We start from the raw sequence: 20,418 nt of genomic DNA on the forward strand, positions 1-20,418 counted from the left end.
CGGTGGAAACCAGTGTGGAATGGCTGGGCCTGTGTGGGCTCTGAACAGTCCAAGCCTCCGATGGACTGGGCTGCCCAAGCTATGTTTGTTTTTTGCCCACCAGGTGAGCTGCAGGCACGAGGCTTTTCCAGTGAGTTATCAACAAGAACCAGTGGAGCTGTCCAAGAAGCCTGCTGGGTGTGTGGCTGTTCTTCATGCTGCGAGGACTGTGCAGCGGTGCTTGCAGCATCTGGCATTCACTTGCGAAGCGGTTCTCGCTCCGTCCGTCCACCAGCTCCCTCCCTCTCTCAGGTTCCTCCAAGGCCACTTTCCCCTCTCCACTGGCCACTCACTGACAGGGCCAGAGTGCTTCCTTCAGGGAACCACACTTAGGTTTCTGAGGCTGCAGGCTTGGCTTGCCAAGGAAAGTGGTGTCCCACCCACAATATCAGCACACAAATGAGCTTTTCAGCACTTTCAGGAAAGCCTCTTCCACACTCTGATTCTCTGGTGCCTCGAACCAGAGTAACTCCAGGATGTGCCACAGAAAAGCAGCCACGTGTGGGGTGCAGAGTGGGGCTTGCGCCAAGGCTAGCCGCCACCACTGCCACCAGGTGGGTCTGGCCTCCTCTGTCCTCTTGGGATGAAGCCCTGGAGAGAGATGCAGGGGGACAATGACGAAGATATGCAACTTGTCCCTCAAAACAGCCACGGTGCCAGAGGATTGGAGGATAGCAAATGTCACGCCCATCTTTAAAAAGGGAAAGAGGGGGGGACCCGGGAAACTATAGGCCAGTCAGCCTAACATCCATACCGGGTAAGATGGTGGAAAGCCTCTTCTTTGATAAGATAGGATCTCAAAACACATAGACGAACAGGCCTTGCTGGGAGAGAATCAGCATGGCTTCTGTAAGGGTAAGTCTTGCCTCACAAACCTTTTAGAATTCTTTGAAAAGGTCAACAGGCATGTGGATGCAGGAGAACCTGTGGACATTATATATCTGGACTTTCAGAAGGCGTTCGACACGGTCCCTCACCAAAGGCTACTGAAAAAACTCCACAGTCAGGGAATTAGAGGACAGGTCCTCTCGTGGATTGAGAACTGGTTGGAGGCCAGGAAGCAGAGAGTGGGTGTCAATGGGCAATTTTCACAATGGAGAGAGGTAAAAAGCGGGACATCCACTAAAATTGAGTGTTGGGAGAGTTAGAACAGACAAACAAAAATATTTCTTTACTCAGCGTGTGGTTGGTCTGTGGAACTCCTTGCCACAGGATGTGGTGATGGCGTCTGGCCTGGACGCCTTTAAAAGGGGATTGGACAAGTTTCTGGAGGAAAAGTCGATTACGGTTTACAAGCCATGATGTGTATGTGCAACCTCCTGATTTTAGAAATGGGCTATGTCAGAATTCAAGATGCAGGGGAGGGCACCAGGATGCAGGTCTCTTGTTATCTGGTGTGCTCCCTGGGGCATTTGGTGGGCTGCTGTGAGATACAGGAAGCTGGACTAGATGGGCCTCTGGCCTGATCCAGTGGGGCTGTTCTTATGTTCTTAAACTACAATTCCCAGGAAGCCTTGCAGGTCTCTTGTTATCTGGTGTGCTCCCTGGGGCATTTGGTGGGCCGCTGTGAGATACAGGAAGCTGGACTAGATGGGCCTATGGCCTGATCCAGTGGGGCTGTTCTTATGTTCTTAACTACAATTCCCAGGAAGCCTTGCAGGTCTCTTGTTATCAGGTGTGCTCCCAGGGGCATTTGGTGGGCCGCTGTGAGATACAGGAAGCTGGACTAGATGGGCCTATGGCCTGATCCAGTGGGGCTGTTCTTATGTTCTTAAACTACAATTCCCAGGAGGCCTTGCAGGTCTCTTGTTATCTGGTGTGCTCCCTGGGGCATTTGGTGGGCCGCTGTGAGATACAGGAAGCTGGACTAGATGGGCCTATGGCCTGATCCAGTGGGGCTGTTCTTATGTTCTTAACTACAATTCCCAGGAAGCCTTGCAGGTCTCTTGTTATCTGGTGTGCTCCCTGGGGCATTTGGTGGGCCGCTGTGAGATACAGGAAGCTGGACTAGATGGGCCTTTGGCCTGATCCAGTGGGGCTGTTCTTATGTTCTTAACTACAATTCCCAGGAGGCCTTGCAGGTCTCTTGTTATCTGGTGTGCTCCCTGGGGCATTTGGTGGGCCGCTGTGAGATGCAGGAAGCTGGACTAGATGGGCCTATGGCCTGATCCAGTGGGGCTGTTCTTATGTTCTTAACTACAATTCCCAGGAAGCCTTGCAGGTCTCTTGTTATCTGGTGTGCTCCCTGGGGCATTTGGTGGGCCGCTGTGAGATACAGGAAGCTGGACTAGTTGGGCCTCTGGCCTGATCCAGTGGGGCTGTTCTTATGTTCTTAGTGCCCCCATCTCTCTTCCAGTCCAGTCTTCCCCATCATCCACCCCAAACTATATGTCCAGGAGATCCCAGCCCTGTGGTGCTCACAGCCCAAAGCAGACACAGGGAAGACAAAGGAGGAAAGAGAGGGGAGGCAGACCACAGGGAAGAAGGTGATTATTTCTCATACCTGGACTTGGTTGCCTAGTTCCACAGGCTTTGTGGAAAAGGTGGGTTTTGAGGAGGGATCTGAAGGAAGCAAGAGCAGGGGCACTGTCCTGTCCCGCCCCCCCCCCCCCCCCCGGTGATCAGAGAAAGAGGTTCCAAGCTGAAGGAGCAGCAAGGAGGAAGGGATGGAGCCATCAGGGGGACAGAGGGTGGTGATGCCACTGGAGGTCATGGGCAATAGCAGGAAAGGACAGCCGAGAGGCAAGGAGGAAGAGGCCAGGGGGTGCTGAAAGTGAGGGCCTGGAGTCTGTGCTGGACCCAGGAGTGGACAGCCAGTGCACAGGTGTCAGGAGGGCCATGACGAGGCTCAAGGAAGATCAGAGGGTAGCAGGAGGTTGCGGCAGTCAGAGGAGAGACGGCTTAGGGGTGAACTCGGGGGCAGAGAGGAAGGAGGCTGCAGAGGGAGGCTCTGGGAACAGATGGAATGTGGGGAGTGGGTGAGGCAGGGGAGCCAAGGCCCTGAGGGAGGGCAGGGCCTTTACCAGAAGGGGGGGACAGGAGCAGTGGACTGGGAGGGCAGGGCGAGGAGTGTCGCCACCGAGGGGGTGACACGATCAACTGGCACACAGGTCTTGTGAAGCTTTGACCGCCCTCAGAGGAGAAGAAGGGGCAGATTTCCCAGGAGAAAAGATTCCTGGCTAGGCTGGAAAGACGAGTTGGGAGAGGCCCATCATCACTCCTGAGGAGGCGGACGGACCTGTTTCCCTGGGCTCAGACTTGGGCTGTCAGCCTCCCGCCCCTTCAGGGATGTTTTCCTTCTGCTGGAGCCTCCCCATCTCTGGTCCCACCACTGAAGAGGCACAAGATGCAAAAAAGCTCCTGGTTGGACCAGACGAGGCTGTGCAATTTCTCCATGAGAGGGACCATGTCTGCTGGGTACACGGAAGTGCGAGGGCAAAGCCAGCCAGGTGTGACGAGGCAGCTTCCCCGACCTTTTCTCTGAGAGACCTGCTCTGGCCAGTCATGAGAAGCTTCGGGCCTGTGGGGCTCCCTGCTGATGCTCCCGTCCATCCAATCCGCTCTCAGCTGCCAGTTAACACATCACCACTGAAGTGACTGAAATGCTTGGCTGTGCCTTGATCTTGGCAGTGACGAAGGAGCGCAGACTGGTTGTCAAGTCAACTGGGAGGGCAGAGGAAGGGGCCAAACCTGCGAGGAAGAAGAGTGCAGAACACGCACACCAGGCCTTCCTCCGTGGCACGTCTGACAGAAGGGGCCTCTGAGACACGCGTCAGTTGAACAGGCCACAGTGTTGGGGGTCACGACAAGCTGATCCAAAAGCTCTGCACTTAGCCAAGAGCAAAGTCCTTGCAGTGTGCATACAGCAACTGTTACTCTGCACATGCCCGATCTCGTCTGATCTTGGAAGCTAAGCAGGGTCAGGCCTGGTTAGTGCTTGGATGGGAGACCGCTTGGGAATACTGGGTGCTGTAGGCTTATACCACAGTCTTTCGAGACTGAAGGTTGCCAGCTAGAGTGCAGTGCATGGGTCACTGTCACCACCAAGTCTGTCTGGCAACTGCACTTTAGCAAAGTCAGCTGCTGTTTGCAGCAGAGCTGGAATCTTGAGATTGCCATGCAGGTTAGATCCTTTTCAAGAGTTTGCGCAGGAGCTTGGTTGTCTGGCACAGCAGTGTTCTGACAATGTAACATGGGGAAGGATTCCCTTTGTTCACAAGCCTGTATAGGAAGCCTCAGTGAAGGCGGACCCGGAGAACAAAGTGCAAAAGGAAGAGATCAGAGAGCCGAGCAGATCTCAGTCAAAGTGGGGCTGCTGACAGTGCACCAGCCTTGGAAGACAGGCACAAGGGGCAGTTACCCTGGCATTATCGGCAAGGATTTAGGCAGGTTGGTCCTCACTGGTTCACCAGCAGCAACAGAGGCCATCTCACCTGCACGCCCAGCCATTGGGGGGAGGCCTGATCTGTTCCCAAGCCTCCAAAACACTGTGGTTTGCAGCCACACGGTAGCTGGGTGATGAAGTTACCAAACCAGTCTGTGTCCCACCCTGCCCCGCTTTCAGCCCAGGGTGGGGCCCCTGTGTGGGATAAGCCAGATTCCTGCAGCGCTCCGTGGCTTACCTCCCAGGGATAGATTTAATAACCCTTTTGCTTCAAACTCAATGCACTGTATTGTAAATAAATCTTTCATCCTCAAGGTGTGGTAGGCGATTCAGCAGCTTTCCCAACCCTACAGTGAAGGCTCCTTTCCTCACCCTGAAGCCTCAGAGGTTTAAGGCTGGTGCTTTTCATCCTCAGGGCTTGATTAACCAAAAAACAGACCTGCGCACCTGCCCAGGGTCTTTGGATCACTTGAAGAGGCACCCCCCCCTCCACAACACACATCTGTCTCACAGCACAGTTCAGTGTGGCAATAGCACCACCTTCTGATCACCACATAGTAATTCAACAATGCACTTCTACACACCTTGATACTGTTCAGTTAATTGTAACACACTTCATCTGCAGACTTAGCCCTGCACCTTATTTTCAATGGCCGGAAGCAGCTCTACCACACCTATGAATTAATGTATTTTTTTTATCATCCTTCTACATCTCTGGACCTGCAATGGGGTAATGGAGAGACACATTTGGTGTCAAATTTAAAAACAGACCAGATGTGCAGAAAAATATTGGTTTTGTCAGTTTATCTCCCAAATCAGATAAACTTGATGAGGGTGACCCCACTCTGGCTTTCTGGCTTACATCAGATGCTTACCTTGACTAAGGTATGCAACTTGTCCCTCAAAACGGCCATGGTGCCAGAAGATTGGAGGATAGCAAATATCACGCCTATTTTTAAAAAGGGAAAGAGGGGGAACCTGGGAAACTATAGGCCGGTCAGCCTAACATCCATACCGGGTAAGATGGTGGAATGCCTCATCAAAGATAGGATCTCAAAACACATAGACGAACAGGCCTTGCTGAGGGAGAGTCAGCATGGCTTCTGTAAGGGTAAGTCTTGCCTCACGAACCTTTTAGAATTCTTTGAAAAGGTCAACAGGCATGTGGATGCGGGAGAACCCGTAGACATTGTATATCTGGACTTTCAGAAGGTGTTTGACACGGTCCCTCACCAAAGGCTACTGAAAAACTCCACAGTCAGGGAATTAGAGGACAGGTCCTCTCGTGGATTGAGAACTGGTTGGAGGCCAGGAAGCAGAGAGTGGGTGTCAATGGGCAATTTTCACAATGGAGAGAGGTGAAAAGCGGTGTGCCCCAAGGATCTGTCCTGGGACCCGTGCTTTTCAACCTCTTCATAAATGACCTGGAGACAGGTTTGAGCAGTGAGGTTGCAAAGTTTGCGGACGACACCAAACTTTTCCGAGTGGTGAAGACCAGAAGTGATTGTGAGGAGCTCCAGAAGGATCTCTCCAGACTGGCAGAATGGGCAGCAAAATGGCAGATGCACTTCAATGTCAGTAAGTGTAAAGTCATGCACATTGGGGCAAAAAATCAAAACTTTAGATATAGGCTGATGGGTTCTGAGCTGTCTGTGACAGAACAGGAGAGAGATCTTGGGGTAGTGGTGGACAGGTCGATGAAAGTGTCGACCCAATGTGCGGCGGCAGTGAAGAAGGCCAATTCTATGCTTGGGATCATTAGGAAGGGTATTGAGAACAAAACGGCTAGTATTATAATACCGTTGTACAAATCTATGGTAAGGCCACACCTGGAGTATTGTGTCCAGTTCTGGTCGCTGCAGCTCAAAAAAGACATAGTGGAAATGGAAAAGGTGCAAAAGAGAGCGACTAAGATGATTACGGGGCTGGGGCACCTTCCTTATGAGGAAAGGCTATGGCGTTTGGGCCTCTTCAGCCTAGAAAAGAGACGCCTGAGGGGGGACATGATTGAGACATACAAAATTATGCAGGGGATGGACAGAGTGGATAGGGAGATGCTCTTTACACTTTCACATAATACCAGAACCAGGGGACATCCACTATAATTGAGTGTTGGGCGGGTTAGGACAGACAAAAGAAAATATTTCTTTACTCAGCGTGTGGTCGGTCTGTGGAACTCCTTGCCACAGGATGTGGTGATGGCGTCTAGCCTAGACACCTTTAAAAGGGGATTGGACAAGTTTCTGGAGGAAAAATCCATTCCGGGTTACAAGCCATGATGTGTATGCGCAACCTCCTGATTTTAGAAATGGGTTATGTCAGAATGCCAGATGCAAGGGAGGGCACCAGGATGAGGTCTCTTGTTATCTGGTGTGCTCCCTGGGGCATTTGGTGGGCCGCTGTGAGATACAGGAAGCTGGACTAGATGGGCCTATGGCCTGATCCAGTGGGGCTGTTCTTATGTTCTTATCAATTGGCTCATCGATGAGCAGAATTACTTCTCCCCAAACAGGAGGCGCTCTGCTAATTCCTGGATCAACCTAAATTTGCCTGCCGCTTGAGCGCCTAAATGCTCTCTGCTTGTCTTGTCTACCAGCGTCATCTTCCCCTTGTGTTCCAGTTTCCAGACTGAGTGGCGACAATGCTCCAGAAAGTTTTAAGGAAAAGGAAGGAATGGAAGGTGCTTCCCTCCCTGGTTGCAGTTTGTCAAACCCAGGCACACTAGGCCAAAGTAGCACCCGGGAAATGTCATTTTTCCGAGGTTGTTTCAACAAATTATGGTGTCCCTGGCATCTGATAAGAGAAACATCACTTCCTTTGCTCTCCTTAGAGCTTGGCACAGCTTGCTGTCAAAGCAACACCATTACTCCACCTAGTTGGGGGGAGAAGGAACAGAGGGTGGGTTTGGGGGATCTACAGGGGGCTGCATGGGAGGGGAGAAAGAAGGACATTTTTCTACTGCTGCAAATAAAACCTGAGTCAGATAACAATTTGGGTGGGGCAACAAAGCTAACCTCTCATTCAAGATTAATATTTCAGAGCCTCAAAATGTGAGTCTTGGAAACATCACAGACAACTCTTTTCTCTGCTGAATCATCCCCACCAACACTGCGCAGACCCACCTGGCCTCGTACATTGACAGCTTTTCTCAAAACTTTCTCAGAAGTTGGAATGTTCCAACTCAGTAATGTGTCAGTGGTGAAACCAGTGATTAGGGAGTGAAGCACCTGTCCCTAGCATTGGAGTTTGGGCACCATAAAGGAGTGTCAATTTAGGGCACAATCCTAACCTCTTATGTCAGTGCTTTCCAGTGCTTTCCAGCACTGACATAAGGGCAATGCAGCTCTGAGGTCAGGGAACAAACGTTCCCTGACTTTGAGGAGGCCTCCGTGAGTGACACCCAACTGCAGGATTCAGCACACGTCCCATTGGCCCGCTATGCTGGTGCTGGGAAGCACTGACATAAGGGGTTAGGATTGCGCCCTTAGTTTATTAGAACTATTTTGTACTAATATTTTCCATTTCAGGGGACAAAATGTTGGGATACTGGTATTCCCTTGTTCTAATTACTTTTTTAAAATAGGGGAAATCCTGTTCTACTCATGTTCTGAGTAGGCACATATCAGTAGGCACTGATAAAACACTACACTAAAAGGATCTTGCTGCAACTAACGATCACATTGAGATGGCTTTTTTTGCAAGGTTTTATCAATGACCATCAGTAACATGGAGGGAAGACATGGATGAATTGAAGGAGCTGAAATCAGAGGCAAACAGCTCATGCCCAACACTGTCTACAACATGCATCAGTTTCTCCACACTGGAAGCCAAACCAGGTAATTTTGAAATCCAAATTCTGAGGAGACACATGGATGAAGAGAATTTTGGAAGCAGTCCTGTTGGATAAAGTCTGAACCAAGACCAGGCAGAGCTGCTACTGCAGGCAATTTACAATGGAGAGATCATCCTTCCTGATTCTTTTCTGCCACACACAAATAAAAAATGAAGTTGCATGCCTGAGAGCAGGTGTGTCTCCCTAGCCACCGCTTCCAGGTTTGCTGGAGAACCAACCATACAAAGAAAGGAGAGAGAACACCCAGGTCTGTTTTCCAAGTTTATTCCCTTTGGATTTAGACACAGCTTGGCGGTGAACATCAAACCCAGCCCAGCATCCTTGTGCAAAGAGATTGGGGCTGCTTGCCCCACCTGCAGAATGCTGGGGTGAGCCCAGGAATGGGCTTGACATGCCTGCTTCTGGCTCACTTTTTTGAGAGGAGTAATTAGGAATAAGAGGCTGTGATATGTTTACACTAGCAATACTGGAGCAGTATCACAGAGGTAGTCAGATGAAACCAATGATGAGAGTGGGTGACCAGATGGCCTAGGAGAGGTAAGTAAAAACCCATTCTATTTATTTTCCCCATAGGCTGCCTGGCCTCCAATTGGTCTCCTCGGACCTAAACCAGGTATTTGGTGGCATAAGTCTGAGGAGACTCCTGGGGGGGTGGGGTCAGGGCCAGGAAGGAGGGAAGAGAATCTTGGCGTGGGTGACTACTGCCAAGATCTTGCCCTTCCCTTCCCCAGTTTGGCCTGCTCCCTGCCCCAATCCTTCCCCTCTGCCTCCTTACTTGCTCTGGTGCAGTGCCCGGGAGCAACGAGTGTGTACACAGAACCTCTGACATTTGCACCAGTGGCTCCATAACACACAACAGTGGTGGGGCGTTTGCAAAGCCTTACCGGCAGTTAAGGTGGTGGATTGAGAGATCTGCCATTTTAAGAGTCCAATAGGATTGGGCTGCCATCACCCAAACAGGGGATCTCAGGCAGTGGATTTTGGGTGCCTATATGGGAGAGGGGCAGGTGATGATTTATGACTCTTGCATATATCGCACTCTTCCTAAGAAGGCTCAGTGCATTTGACTTGGGACTTCCACTAGTTTCCCCTCCAGGAAGCAACCAGGACCAGGTAGACTCAACTTCAGACATCCACAGTGATAGGATTCATGCTACATGCAATGAAAGCATGAGGGTTCTCCCCCCTTTCCCACTGCAAACCCACTGGAGAGTCATAGATTGTCTGTGGCTAATCCAAATGGACTAGCACCACAGTCAGAAGAAGCAAAAAGAAACACTTCTTCATTTAACACATATTTAACTTCAGGAACTTGAACAAACAACAACTGGCATTACAAGAGAATCTGATTAATTCCTAGGGGTTTGGTCTAAATGACAGCTGGACTCACCATAGTAAGGGGTGCTGTATCTGAGTGCCAAATGCCAGAGCTACAGAGTGGAGAGTGCTCCTCTCCAAGCTGTCCTGCTGATGAGCTTCCCCAGGACATGCAGGCAGCACAGTCAGAGCCAGAGTCCTGGGACAGAAGGATTTTTTGCCTGACACAACATGGCAGTCCTTGCATGGAGGGTCAAGACTTTGTTCTTTAGCAAGGACTGGAAAAATTCAGACCGAGGTTGCCAAGATGGGGATAAGCCAGAAGGCGCACACTGATGCAGACTGTTCACATGGGCTGAATTGGAACCGGACACAAATGCCCTTGGAGGGCCAGGGCGCCCAGCTAGATACAGGTCAGAACTCTGGGGTGACTGTCGCTTTGGGGACTCCAGAAATGGGTTCTGAATGCCAGGGGGCTCAGGCCTGGCGCAGAGAGGAAAAAAGGATGCCTCCAGCTGTTTCTCATCAGTGGGGTGACCAAGCAGCCCCACCACACCTGGGACCAGAGAGAAGGCATTCCTGAGCAGAGGTGGCAGCTTCCAGGCAGCTGGGATCTCAAGGCTCTTTCCGTCGCCAACCAGCCTAGGAAGGGCACACTGGCTGGGGTGGGGGCAGCCACAAGAGGCAGCAGCCAAGAATAGGGTCCAGAAACATGCTGGAAAATTCCCCACAAAGACTCCCGAAGATCTTCAGGAGAAATGAGGCCCACACACAGGGACGTGGGGGGAGCTGTGCCTAGCCAAGGAGGAGGGGACACAGGGGAGTCCCTGCTGCCGCTCCTTCTCAAACTCATCTATTAGTTAATTTATACCAAGGCTTTGTACAAAAATAAAGGGTTCTGATAAGATTTACAACAAATATTAAATAAATATTTTAATAGCAAGTCCCTGGGCCTGGTTCATAGCTCGTCCTTGGGGTTGATGCCAGGTTCAGGGGTTCCGAGGCGCTCCTGCTCCAAGGCTGCAATCACTTCATCTGCCTGGATCCGTTCCTGCGTGGAAGGAGGGAGAAGCACCAGTGAGGAGGGCTGCAGCCTGGGACGGGAGCAGCAGGGCCAGAAACAAGCAGGCCTCTCGGCTAACAGGCTGACGTGGGCCTGACAAACTGGAGGAGGCACAGTGTGAGCCAAGGCCCGGCTGGCTGCTCCGCCAGAGGAAGATCCAGGGGAACGACAGGCCTGGCCCAGTGGCAAGTGTTCTGGGCCGTGTCTGCCTGCCATCGGGGAATGTGGAGAGCTGCCTGTGTCCGAATCAGCAATTCAGCCTGCTTGGCTCTGGCTGGCAGGGACCTTTCAGGGTTTCTCGCCTCAAGCAGCGTAGTGGAGAAGGGTGGCGCAATGCAGAGAAATCACAGTGGTGCCCAGGAGGGCAAGAAAGAAGCAGAACAGTATTTGCTCCTTGGGGGCCTCCTTCCTCCACCTGAATCCTCAGAAGGGAAGCACCGGGGAGCCAGGCCAGGCCAGCTGCTTCTGAGATTCCTGGGCACCATGTGCTAAGTCCCTGCCAGCAACAACCAACGTACCCCCTGCCCCACTTTCTTGGTCTGGCTGTTTAATGCTATGCCCCACCTCTGCAGACATGATTGTCTCGCCTTGCTAAGGTGCCTGAGGGAGAAAGAAAGCTTACCTGTCCCCACTCTTCCCACAAGACTGAGCAAAGCAAGGGGCCTGACCAGCTCAACCCTCTCGGTCTTTGGTCTGCTGAATGCCACCAAGAGATGAGCAGTGCTTCCTCCCTACACAAGTGGGCTGCCCCACTTCCCACTCTGCTGCCTGTGCAAAATCAAAGGATCTTGTGTGCGGCTGTGGAGTGTTTTGTGAGCCTTCTCCGCTGGAGCAGAGGGTGGTGGAGGGGACAGGGAAGGACATGTGAGTGTTGGGGGTGACAGGTGGCCTTTGGGCCGCAAGTGGTGAAAAAGTCTGGGCCATCCCTGTTCCGTGCAAGCAGGGTGCAAAGTGACAAGTCACTCTTCCACTGAAATTGTATTATTTGTATTGGCAACCTTCAGTCTCGAAAGACTATGGTATCGCGCTCTGAATGGTGGTTCTGGAACAGCGTCTAGTGTGGCTGAAAAGGCCAATCCGGGAGTGACAATCCCTTCCACACTGGGAGCAAGTGCAGCCTGTCCCTGGTCTGCCTCCCTGGCTGTGGGCCTTCCTTCTTTGCCTCTTAGCCTCAGACTGTTGGCCAAGTGTCTCTTCCAACTGGGAAAGGCCATGCTGCACAGCCTGCCTCCAAGCGGGCTGCTCAGAGGCCAGGGTTTCCCACTTGTTGAGGTCCATCCCTAAGGCCTTCAGATCCACTGAAATCCAGGGGATGGAAAAGGGCTTCAGTATGGCTGGACTGTAGCCTTTGTAATGAAGGCATTTGTTAAGTTACCTGCCTTTTCACACAGCCAAGACTTCTATCCCCCTTTCTGAAGGGCTCTGTGTGACTCGAAAGTCTGAATGTGCCTTCACTGACAGGAGTTCAATAGCAGTGACTGCTGCCATTTCTATTTGTTCTCAACAGTTGTCTATGGCAGTGTTTCTCAAACTGTGGGTCAGGACCCACTAGATAGGTCACAAGCCAATTTCAGGTGGGTCCCCATTCATTTCGATATTTTATTTGTAATATACTGTATTTGACTTGATGCTGCCATGGTATGTACAAATGTTATAGACTTGTATTTTTGACAAGCGACTATGTATATCCTTTTAACAATGATAATCAATGGGACTTACTCTGGGGTAACTGTGGGTAGGATTGCAGCCTAAGATTCTTAAAAATTTTCCTGCTTGATGATGTCACTTCCAGTCATGACATCACTTCCTGTGGGTCCTGACAGATTCTCATTCTAAAAGGTGAATCCTGCTGCTAAATGTGTGAGAATCACTGGTCTATGGAACTCACCTGAGGGACATTTTCCTAGATAAGTCCCAAAATGCACCACAAGGGGTCAGTAGTACTCTAAGAAATGATCTTGCTAGCAACTAGTCCATGTTAGCAGAGACAAGTCTATCACAATGCATAGCAAACTTTGGAAAGGGACGTTAGAGGTGTTGCCCAACACAGCTGCACAAACGTGTGTGGTTCTGGGTGTGCACAGAGACACTCAATGAGCCTGGCTGGATTCATGCTGCCTTTGATCAGACAGATACCAATGGAGCATCAAGTCTGCCAGCCTCAGGAAAAAGGCTAAATGTTTTTAAAAGGCTAAAGACCTGCTTATAAAGAACTCACCAGTTCCCGGTAAAGTGGGTTGAGCGTGAACCACAAGGCGACGGCACAGCGCTGGCCTCTGGTCACTGCCTTCACGCCATGAGGGTTTTCCCCACCAGACGAAAAGCTAATCATGCGTCCACACTTGGGCTTGATGGAGGCCTGGCAGAAAACAACAGCCAACCGTAAGACAAGCCCTTCCCCGCTGGACCAGGATGGAGAGAGCCACCCAGTCCAGACTCCCCGTTCCCACAGTGGCCCACCAAACACCTCCAGAAAGCCTGGGAGCAACATCCTCCTCTGACGGTATTCTTGTTCCAAACAGGGAACTTCTGTCTGGCTATCATGGCTGCTGGTATGTTCATTCATAGGTTTTTCTGGTATGAATATTCATAGGTCTCTTCTCAAGCTGTCAGAGTTTCTGATCGTTGTCATTCCATGTGGCAGTGAATGGCCCAAGTCCACGACATTTGGCCACTGGTCATCCCTTCCTTTGGTCTGCCCTGCTTTTTCTGCCAGTCAGTTTCATGGGGAAACCTTTCACCGCAGCACTAGGAGAGCTTTCAGTGACACATCTCATGACTCACCACTGTAAGACCCAGACTGAATTGCCATGGGGCACTCCAGGGCTGCTGGTGCAAACGGCTGGCAGCCCTACACACAGAAACAGTGGCTCCCAGACATGCCACTGAAGCAGATAGGCTGGTAGTGGGGGCGGTTCGAGAGAGGACTGTGGATGGTTCAGGGTGGGCAGTGGGTCAGGTTAGGGGCAGTTTGGTGGTGGGAGGGGCAAGTTCTCAGTGGCAGCACCAAGATCCTATCCCCTTTTCTGTCCCCCCCCCCCCAACAGCCACCTGAGTCTCCCCAGACTTACGCCTGCAAGATAGCCGCCATAGGTTTGAGGAGACCCATTGGAGGCCAGGCAGCCTAAGGGGAGGTAAATAAGAAACAGTTTTACTTCCCTCCCCTGGGCCATCTGGTCCCCCCTGATCCCCCCACAGCATGCTGTGGACTCTGGGCTGGTCAGGGATCAGATTGGGCCCTTTGTTCCTGCCAAGGAGATTCAGCAGCCCCTGCAGGGGAATCAGAGGCCCGCAATAGGCCACTTAACTACACAAACCAAGACAACTTCTCAGTCACTTCCAGCACTTTTGTGGTGGTGTGGAAGAAAACCCACTGGGGTGGGGGGGGAGGAATACAACTGACCCCATTTCAGTTCCACACACTCAACCCACCCAAGGTCAGGAAGGCGTTTGCTCACCGTCACGGTCTTTGCATCCATCTCGGTGAAGATGAATTCTCCGCCTTCAAAATCACTGTTCATATACAGGAGAGCACTAGGAGGGAGAGAAGTGGGAGCGTTGCAGGAAGCTTTGCTCAAGGGGCCCAAGTCCATATGACCGTGGATACACAGCCCAATTCTAGACAGGAGCAGTCTGAAGCACTTTCTGCTGTGTGTTCCCCCTTAAAAATGTGCTCAGGATTGCACCTGAAGAGACTCAGCTCTGAAGTGGGAAGTCCCTGGTTCAAGTCTCAGCAGACAGGCTCAAGAAAGTCTCTCTCTGACTCAGGTTTCTCAGGGGCAAGATGGAGAGAACAAGTCCAAATTAAAAGTGACGTGGGAGTTCCGTGATTGAGATTCCCTACTTTCTTCTACCTCAGAAAGTAGACTTGGGGGATGGGGTGCTCCTTTGTCCTCATGCCAAAGCCACAATTCAAATTCCTGCAAAGAGGACGTCTTATGGGCACAATCCTGTGCTGCAAATTTTCCCTTCTGCAGCTAGCAGCACGTATGACAAGGACAACAGGGGGTGAATGAAATCACAAAATTGGGAGGGAGGAGGCTTAGCCACTCCCATCCTCCAAGCCATGCACCTTCAGCACAGCACTGGTTGAGGCTGCCCAAGGCACTCCCAGCAGCCTGGGAACCCAGTTGGTCATCACCTGCTCCAAGCAGCTCTGCGCACCTGCAGGAACTTTGTGGGATCTCATCTGAGTGTACCTGATGTCCCTTTTATGTACCCCTGGATACCTATCCAGACTTACCTGTAGTCACGGAAGGTGTACGCAGGGGGTTCTTTCCAGCACTCATTGGCTTCTGGGTCCAGGAGGCAATTGTCAGCATGGATTGGGTGGCTCAGGTCATTCCTCCTCTCTTGTTGGCCTACCAGCAACAGGGAAACACATCTCAGCCTCACTGGCAACTGCACTTGACTTCATATTGAGATTCACAGATAACATGTGGAACTCCTTGCCACAGGATGTGGTGACGGCATCTGGCCTGGACGCTTTTAAAAGGGGATTGCACAAGTTTCTGGAGGAAAAATCCATTCTGGGTTACAAGCCATGATGTGCATGTGCAACCTCCTGAGTTTAGAAATGGGCTATGTCAGAATGTCACGTGCAAGGGAGGGCACCAGGATGATGTCTCTTGTTATCTGGTGTGCTCCCTGGGGCATCTGGTGGGGCCACTGTGAGCTACAGGAAGCTGGACTAGATGGGCCTATGGCCTGATCCAGCGGGGCTGATGTTCTTAACACCTCCATGAAGCAGTGTTGCACTGGTCAATTCAGAACCTTCTGGCCCAATCCCAATCTCGCAGTGTGTCAGAGCACTGTGTGGTATGCTGTCACACTGGTCTTGCCTCCATTTTCAGCCTGCTAGCATTAGTGTGGCAGCTGGAAGCTCCGTGTATGTGTGACAACAGTTGGTTGCAGGCAGCCTGCTGGAGCAGGTAAGGTGGTGGAGAGGGTGGTTAGCAGATGATTGGGGCAAGGATTGGGCTGGACTGGGGGCAGTTCCAGAGCAGCTGGGGGGGGGAGATCATGGTAGCAGCCACACACACTGGAGTCCTATCCCTCTTTCCCTGCCCTGAATCGCCCGAATCATATACGCCCCAAACGCACACCAGCAAAATACTTGGCACAGGCGCAAGGAGACTCACTGGAGGCCAGGAAGTCTCCTGGGCCATCTGGTTCCATAGCCTGCAGTGCACACTCTGTCAGTGGCGCTGCCTGGTCTGGGCTGGTGAGGGGCGGGATTGGGCTGTTAGTTCTGTGGTTGTGGCTCCCCTGGTGCTCTGGCAGTGTTCTGATGGAGGACCCAACAAAGCATCTTGCGGCACCTGAAAGACTCAAGACCAACAGTGCTCTGAAGCAGGGTCTTTCAAGGTCCTCAGCTGCATGGAGCCGAGTAGGGGAGCAGTTGTGAAGAGGGGCCGTAGGCCAAGCAAGACAAGTGTCGCCTGGTCGCGGGACTACACAAAATGAGGCCCGAATCCAGTCCCATGAGCAAGGGGTGCCTGTGTCATCCCTGGAAGCCAAACAACATGGCTGTTTCCAAGGCAGCTCTCAATGGCCTTGCACAGGCCACGTACCCCAAGCTGCACCTGCAGAACAACCATTCCAGCACCACTGGGAGCGGCAGGAAGGAAGCCACAGCCAAGACAGTGGTGCTTTGGGGGCTGAAAAACTCACTCTTAAATCTACGAGTACTACTCGTAATACTCGGGATACTCAATGGCTTACTTAATGATCAGAGGGCTGGAGGGCTAATCAGGGGCTGGATCAGAGGGCTGGAGAACAAGACCTATGGGGAAAGGTTGAGGGAAACTGGTACGTTCAGCCTGGAGAAGAGAAGGCTGAGGGGGGATACGAGAGCTCTCTTCAAATACCTGAAGGGCTGTCATATGGAAGAAGGGACAAATTTGTTCTCAGCTGCCTCTGAAAGCAGAACTAGATCAAACGGGTACAAACTGCAAGAGAAGACATTCCAACTGGACATCAGGAAGAAATCCCTGACAGTAAGTGGCGTTTGGCAACGGAACAGATTGCCTCGGGAGGTGGTAGATTCTCCTCACTGGAGATCTTCAAGCAGAGTTCGGCAAGCACCTGTGGAAGATGCTTTAGGGGGATTTCCTGCTACAGGCAGGGGGTTGGACAAGATGACCTTTTAAGTATCTTCCAACTGTATGATTCTATGACTTTCTCCTCCTGTGTCTTACAAATGGATAACCATTTGCTGACATGGGAATCTGATTTTTTTTTTCTTTTTAAACAGCCAATACATAGAGAAGAAGCAAGTGGTGATTAGAGGGTGATTGCAAGCAGCAGTTCCTGCCTCTACAGCTGGCTTCTCCCTCTGCTCCACTGGGAAGACTCCTGATTGGGGAGAGACACTGAGAAGCAGCCCTGCCCACCTGCAGACACCCAATAGTCTCCACCAGCTACCGCTGAGGCAGAAGAACCGAAGGAGAGGAACTCACGCTGAGGATCGGAGTCGTTGCAGGGAGGGCCATGACAATGTCAGCTCGACTTGGAGCTATCCTCCAGCTTCCAGGGCAGAGAAGCGCATGGTCCCATAACTTGGCCCAATCTCACCTGCCAGAGCGGTCCGGCACACCAGGTGTGTGTAGGAGAAGTAGAGGGTGGAGTTGAGCATGAAGTAGGACTGCACAATCTGGCGGGCCTTCTCGCTGACATCGTAGAAGAGGCGGGCTCCCTTCAGAGGCACGCGGCCTTCGTAGCCAAACTTCAAGCAAACCAAACCACTGTTACTGCTTTATTCCCTTCCCCTTCCCCCAGGGACATCCTGGCTGAGCAAACAGTTCCCCCTCCCCATGTTACAGCCCCCCATGAGGTAGGTGAGGCTAAGTGGCCCAAAATAACCTTGTGACCTTCATGGCTGAGGGAGGGACTCCTATGTCCGAGTTCAACACTCTCAGGCACTACTAAACTGTCTCTCTTAATTTCTCCCAGCCAGGAGACAACAAGACAACTGGCCGGTCATGCTGCATACTGGTCAAACCCACAAAAGACATCTATCAAGGACACATCTGAGGCCTCTGAGACTTGGGCAGTAGTTGCCACGCACTTCACTTGCCCCTTAAGGCCTTGAAACAAGAACAGCAAAAAGGCAGGTCTCAGCAGCTGAGTTCCCCACCTCCACAGCCATCTCCACCAAATGACCAAAGCTTGACCCATGCGGGGGCTGATACAGTGTCCGTTTTCTAGGCAGGCATTAGGTTATAACTCGGTTCAGATGTCCCTGAACTCTCACTGACTTGGATGCTGCTGGCAAACTAGAAGGTTCCCAGCTCCTGAAGTGAAAGGGCTCACCTCTCCAGCAACCACAGCCCCTCTCCCAATCCCTGAAAAGTCAGGATGCCATCAAGCACAACCTGACCATGAGAAATGGATGGGAAAATCAACATGTGGCATCTTCTCCATGTTAAATAAAGTGACCCAATAGCCCAGATTCTCCTTCTGCTGAGTGCTGAGCCTCACACTCTCCCTCCTACAGCCCTTCTCTTGCATGATTCAAAGGGAAGGATTCTAAAGGTAGAGGCCACAGGTAGTGAACTGGTGGACAGCATTTACAGTCTCTCGTGCGCGAGCTAAGAGCTTGCAGCTGGCAACCCTGCCCCAGTGGGCCTCTGCCTCTCCCCCCCACACCCAACAGATGTGGCACTCAGCTTGGTTGTGAAACAGAAAAGTGAAGGTCCCAGGGAAGAGGACCACCAACTTGGCAGGAAGCCCCTTTGTACCTTGAGAGCCTTGAGGACGGTGGCTCCTTCAAACTTCTCGTTGGGAGTGTGAGGTGAGGTCTTTCCCCGGTACCCGTCTCCAGCAAGAATGATGCCCTGAAGTGGAAGGAAGATGAGACAAGGTCAAGGGTGACGCCAGCGGATTCACTGACAGAACTCAAAAGGATGTGATCAGTGGTGTCAGTGGGGTTAGGTCCTTTGCAAACCCCACTTACACCAGTGAGAGCCATCAGCTCCTGCACATTCCATTCATTTTAGTGGGGCTTGTGAAGGTTGTGTGTGTTGTGCCTGTCCTCCTGGTCTGCAATCTGAGCTCACAGTTTTGTGCAGTTTTGCTGTCCTTGAGAATTCCTGGCAACGAAGAGAAGAGGAGCATGTTGAGTTGGGGAGAGTTCTGGAACTCGATGGACAAACAACTGCTTTGCACGCAGAAGGTCCCAGTTGCAATTCCTTGCATCCACTTCTCAGCTGGGCAGGGAATGTCTGGACAGCTGCAGCCAGTCTGTGCGGCCAAATCAGAGTTGGCTGGACCAGTGGCCTGCCCCAGTTCCTGGCAGTAGCAGGTGTTGTGTGAAGCTGGCCCTTCTGGAGGGCCTGGTCCTAGCTCAAGAGCAAGTTCAGCTTCATGAGGTGACTGGCTGTGGCGGGACACACACCTCTTCCCTGAGGGCTCTGCAATCCCCTGCATTCTTCCTCACAAAGGCCTTCTCACCTCTAGCAAGCTGGATTCTATTCTATTTGAACTGGATCAGTACCAAGAGTTTCTCCTCACTACAGGTCTGAGGTTAGCACAGCATTGTAGAAATGGCAGTCACTTCACTCAGAGCTTCTGCTAGGAACAGACCGCTCTCTTTTCTTGCACACCTACCAGATCTGCACAAGAACACTCTTTACCTCTTATGTTCCACCACAGTGGAGCTGAAGGTTCCCTTCAACTGACCACAGCAGGGATGGTCTGAGGGAGATCCTAACAGGATCCCCAACAATGGAAGGGCCTGGAAGGGCTTAGGCAGGTAGAAAGAAGCACTTTCCACTCATCACGTGACTCCCAAGGGCTCCAGACAGCTCTAGCCATGAATTAAACAAAGCAAACACCTCCCACCCCCTTGTGTCTTTGGAGTCATTATGGAATTCATCATCCAGAGGTCGGACATTCTTCTACTAACACTGCTCACATTAGCAACCTTGTGCAGCTCCTGGCACTCCTCCTCAGAGATCACGTTGTCCAGCAGCACCCGCTGAGTCCCATTCAGCTGTTCTGAGTTGTAGACAAAGGTCACATCACTGAAGAGGATGGGGCCTCCTAGAAGACAGACAGAGAGGCAGAAATGTGACCATTCTTTGCTGGATCTTCCTGGGAGTGGCAGTGGAAGGGGGAAGCAATGGACAACGGTTCCTGGAATGGGTTCATGGGGTATTTGCACAAGAGATGCGCCTAGATGGACCAGAAAGGCAGTGCAAAGAGAGCATATGAGGCTGAAATGGGTCTTGACTGTGTCTCTCCCTCCCTCTGGGCACTGTGGACTCTGCTTCCTGCAGGTGGGCCAGAGAGCGAGGACAAGAGAGGGCAAGCTTAACTATCCCCGACAAATGAGTACAGGCAAATAATTCTGGCCAGGCGATAGTTCCATGGGCCGCTGCTCTGTGGGTATGAGAGGGCAGCCAAGCGAGGACAGCTGTGCTTCCGTATGCAAGGCAGCTGCTGTACCACTGAGCCACAGAACCAAGTCAAGCCCTCCCCCGGGGGGAAGGTGTGAGTGCATGAACTGGAGGCTCTGATGGCCATCCTGGGACAAGCAGCAGTTTAAACCATCCCAAGGACTGAGTGGCAGAGCTCTTGTAGGACCACACTGCTTTGGGTTTCGGGTCGGTAAATTAGGGCTGAGCCAAAATGCCCCTCCATTTTCACTGCCCAGTTTGTAGCATTTTGGCGACACCCGAGTGTGTGAAATGGAGGGGGAAATTGAATGCTGGGGGGAGGGGACAAATGGTGGCCACCGACCAGCAGCCACTGGGAGGA

At 51.8% G+C, this 20,418-nt stretch overlaps 1 protein-coding gene and 1 pseudogene across 1 annotated transcript in view; one reads left to right on the forward strand and one right to left on the reverse strand.

The window, feature by feature from the left end:
* The first annotated feature begins 3,897 nt into the window (after nucleotides 1–3,897).
* LOC136646132 (5S ribosomal RNA) lies at nucleotides 3,898–4,017 on the forward strand (annotated as a pseudogene).
* A 4,507-nt stretch (nucleotides 4,018–8,524) lies between these two features.
* Nucleotides 8,525–20,418, reverse strand: part of P3H2 (prolyl 3-hydroxylase 2) — a 98,280-nt gene continuing 86,386 nt past the window's right edge. The window contains exons 9-15 of the mRNA XM_066621584.1: nucleotides 19,574–19,701; nucleotides 18,399–18,494; nucleotides 17,233–17,383; nucleotides 14,900–15,017; nucleotides 14,115–14,190; nucleotides 12,875–13,015; nucleotides 8,525–10,644 (exon numbers count right to left, since the gene is read on the reverse strand). Coding sequence (XP_066477681.1) covers nucleotides 10,552–10,644; nucleotides 12,875–13,015; nucleotides 14,115–14,190; nucleotides 14,900–15,017; nucleotides 17,233–17,383; nucleotides 18,399–18,494; nucleotides 19,574–19,701 — 803 coding nt within the window. The 3' untranslated portion in view covers nucleotides 8,525–10,551. The remainder of the gene's footprint in view (nucleotides 10,645–12,874; nucleotides 13,016–14,114; nucleotides 14,191–14,899; nucleotides 15,018–17,232; nucleotides 17,384–18,398; nucleotides 18,495–19,573; nucleotides 19,702–20,418) is intronic.

This window comes from Tiliqua scincoides, chromosome 3 (assembly GCF_035046505.1).
Source record: "Tiliqua scincoides isolate rTilSci1 chromosome 3, rTilSci1.hap2, whole genome shotgun sequence".
Taxonomy (NCBI): domain Eukaryota; kingdom Metazoa; phylum Chordata; class Lepidosauria; order Squamata; family Scincidae; genus Tiliqua; species Tiliqua scincoides.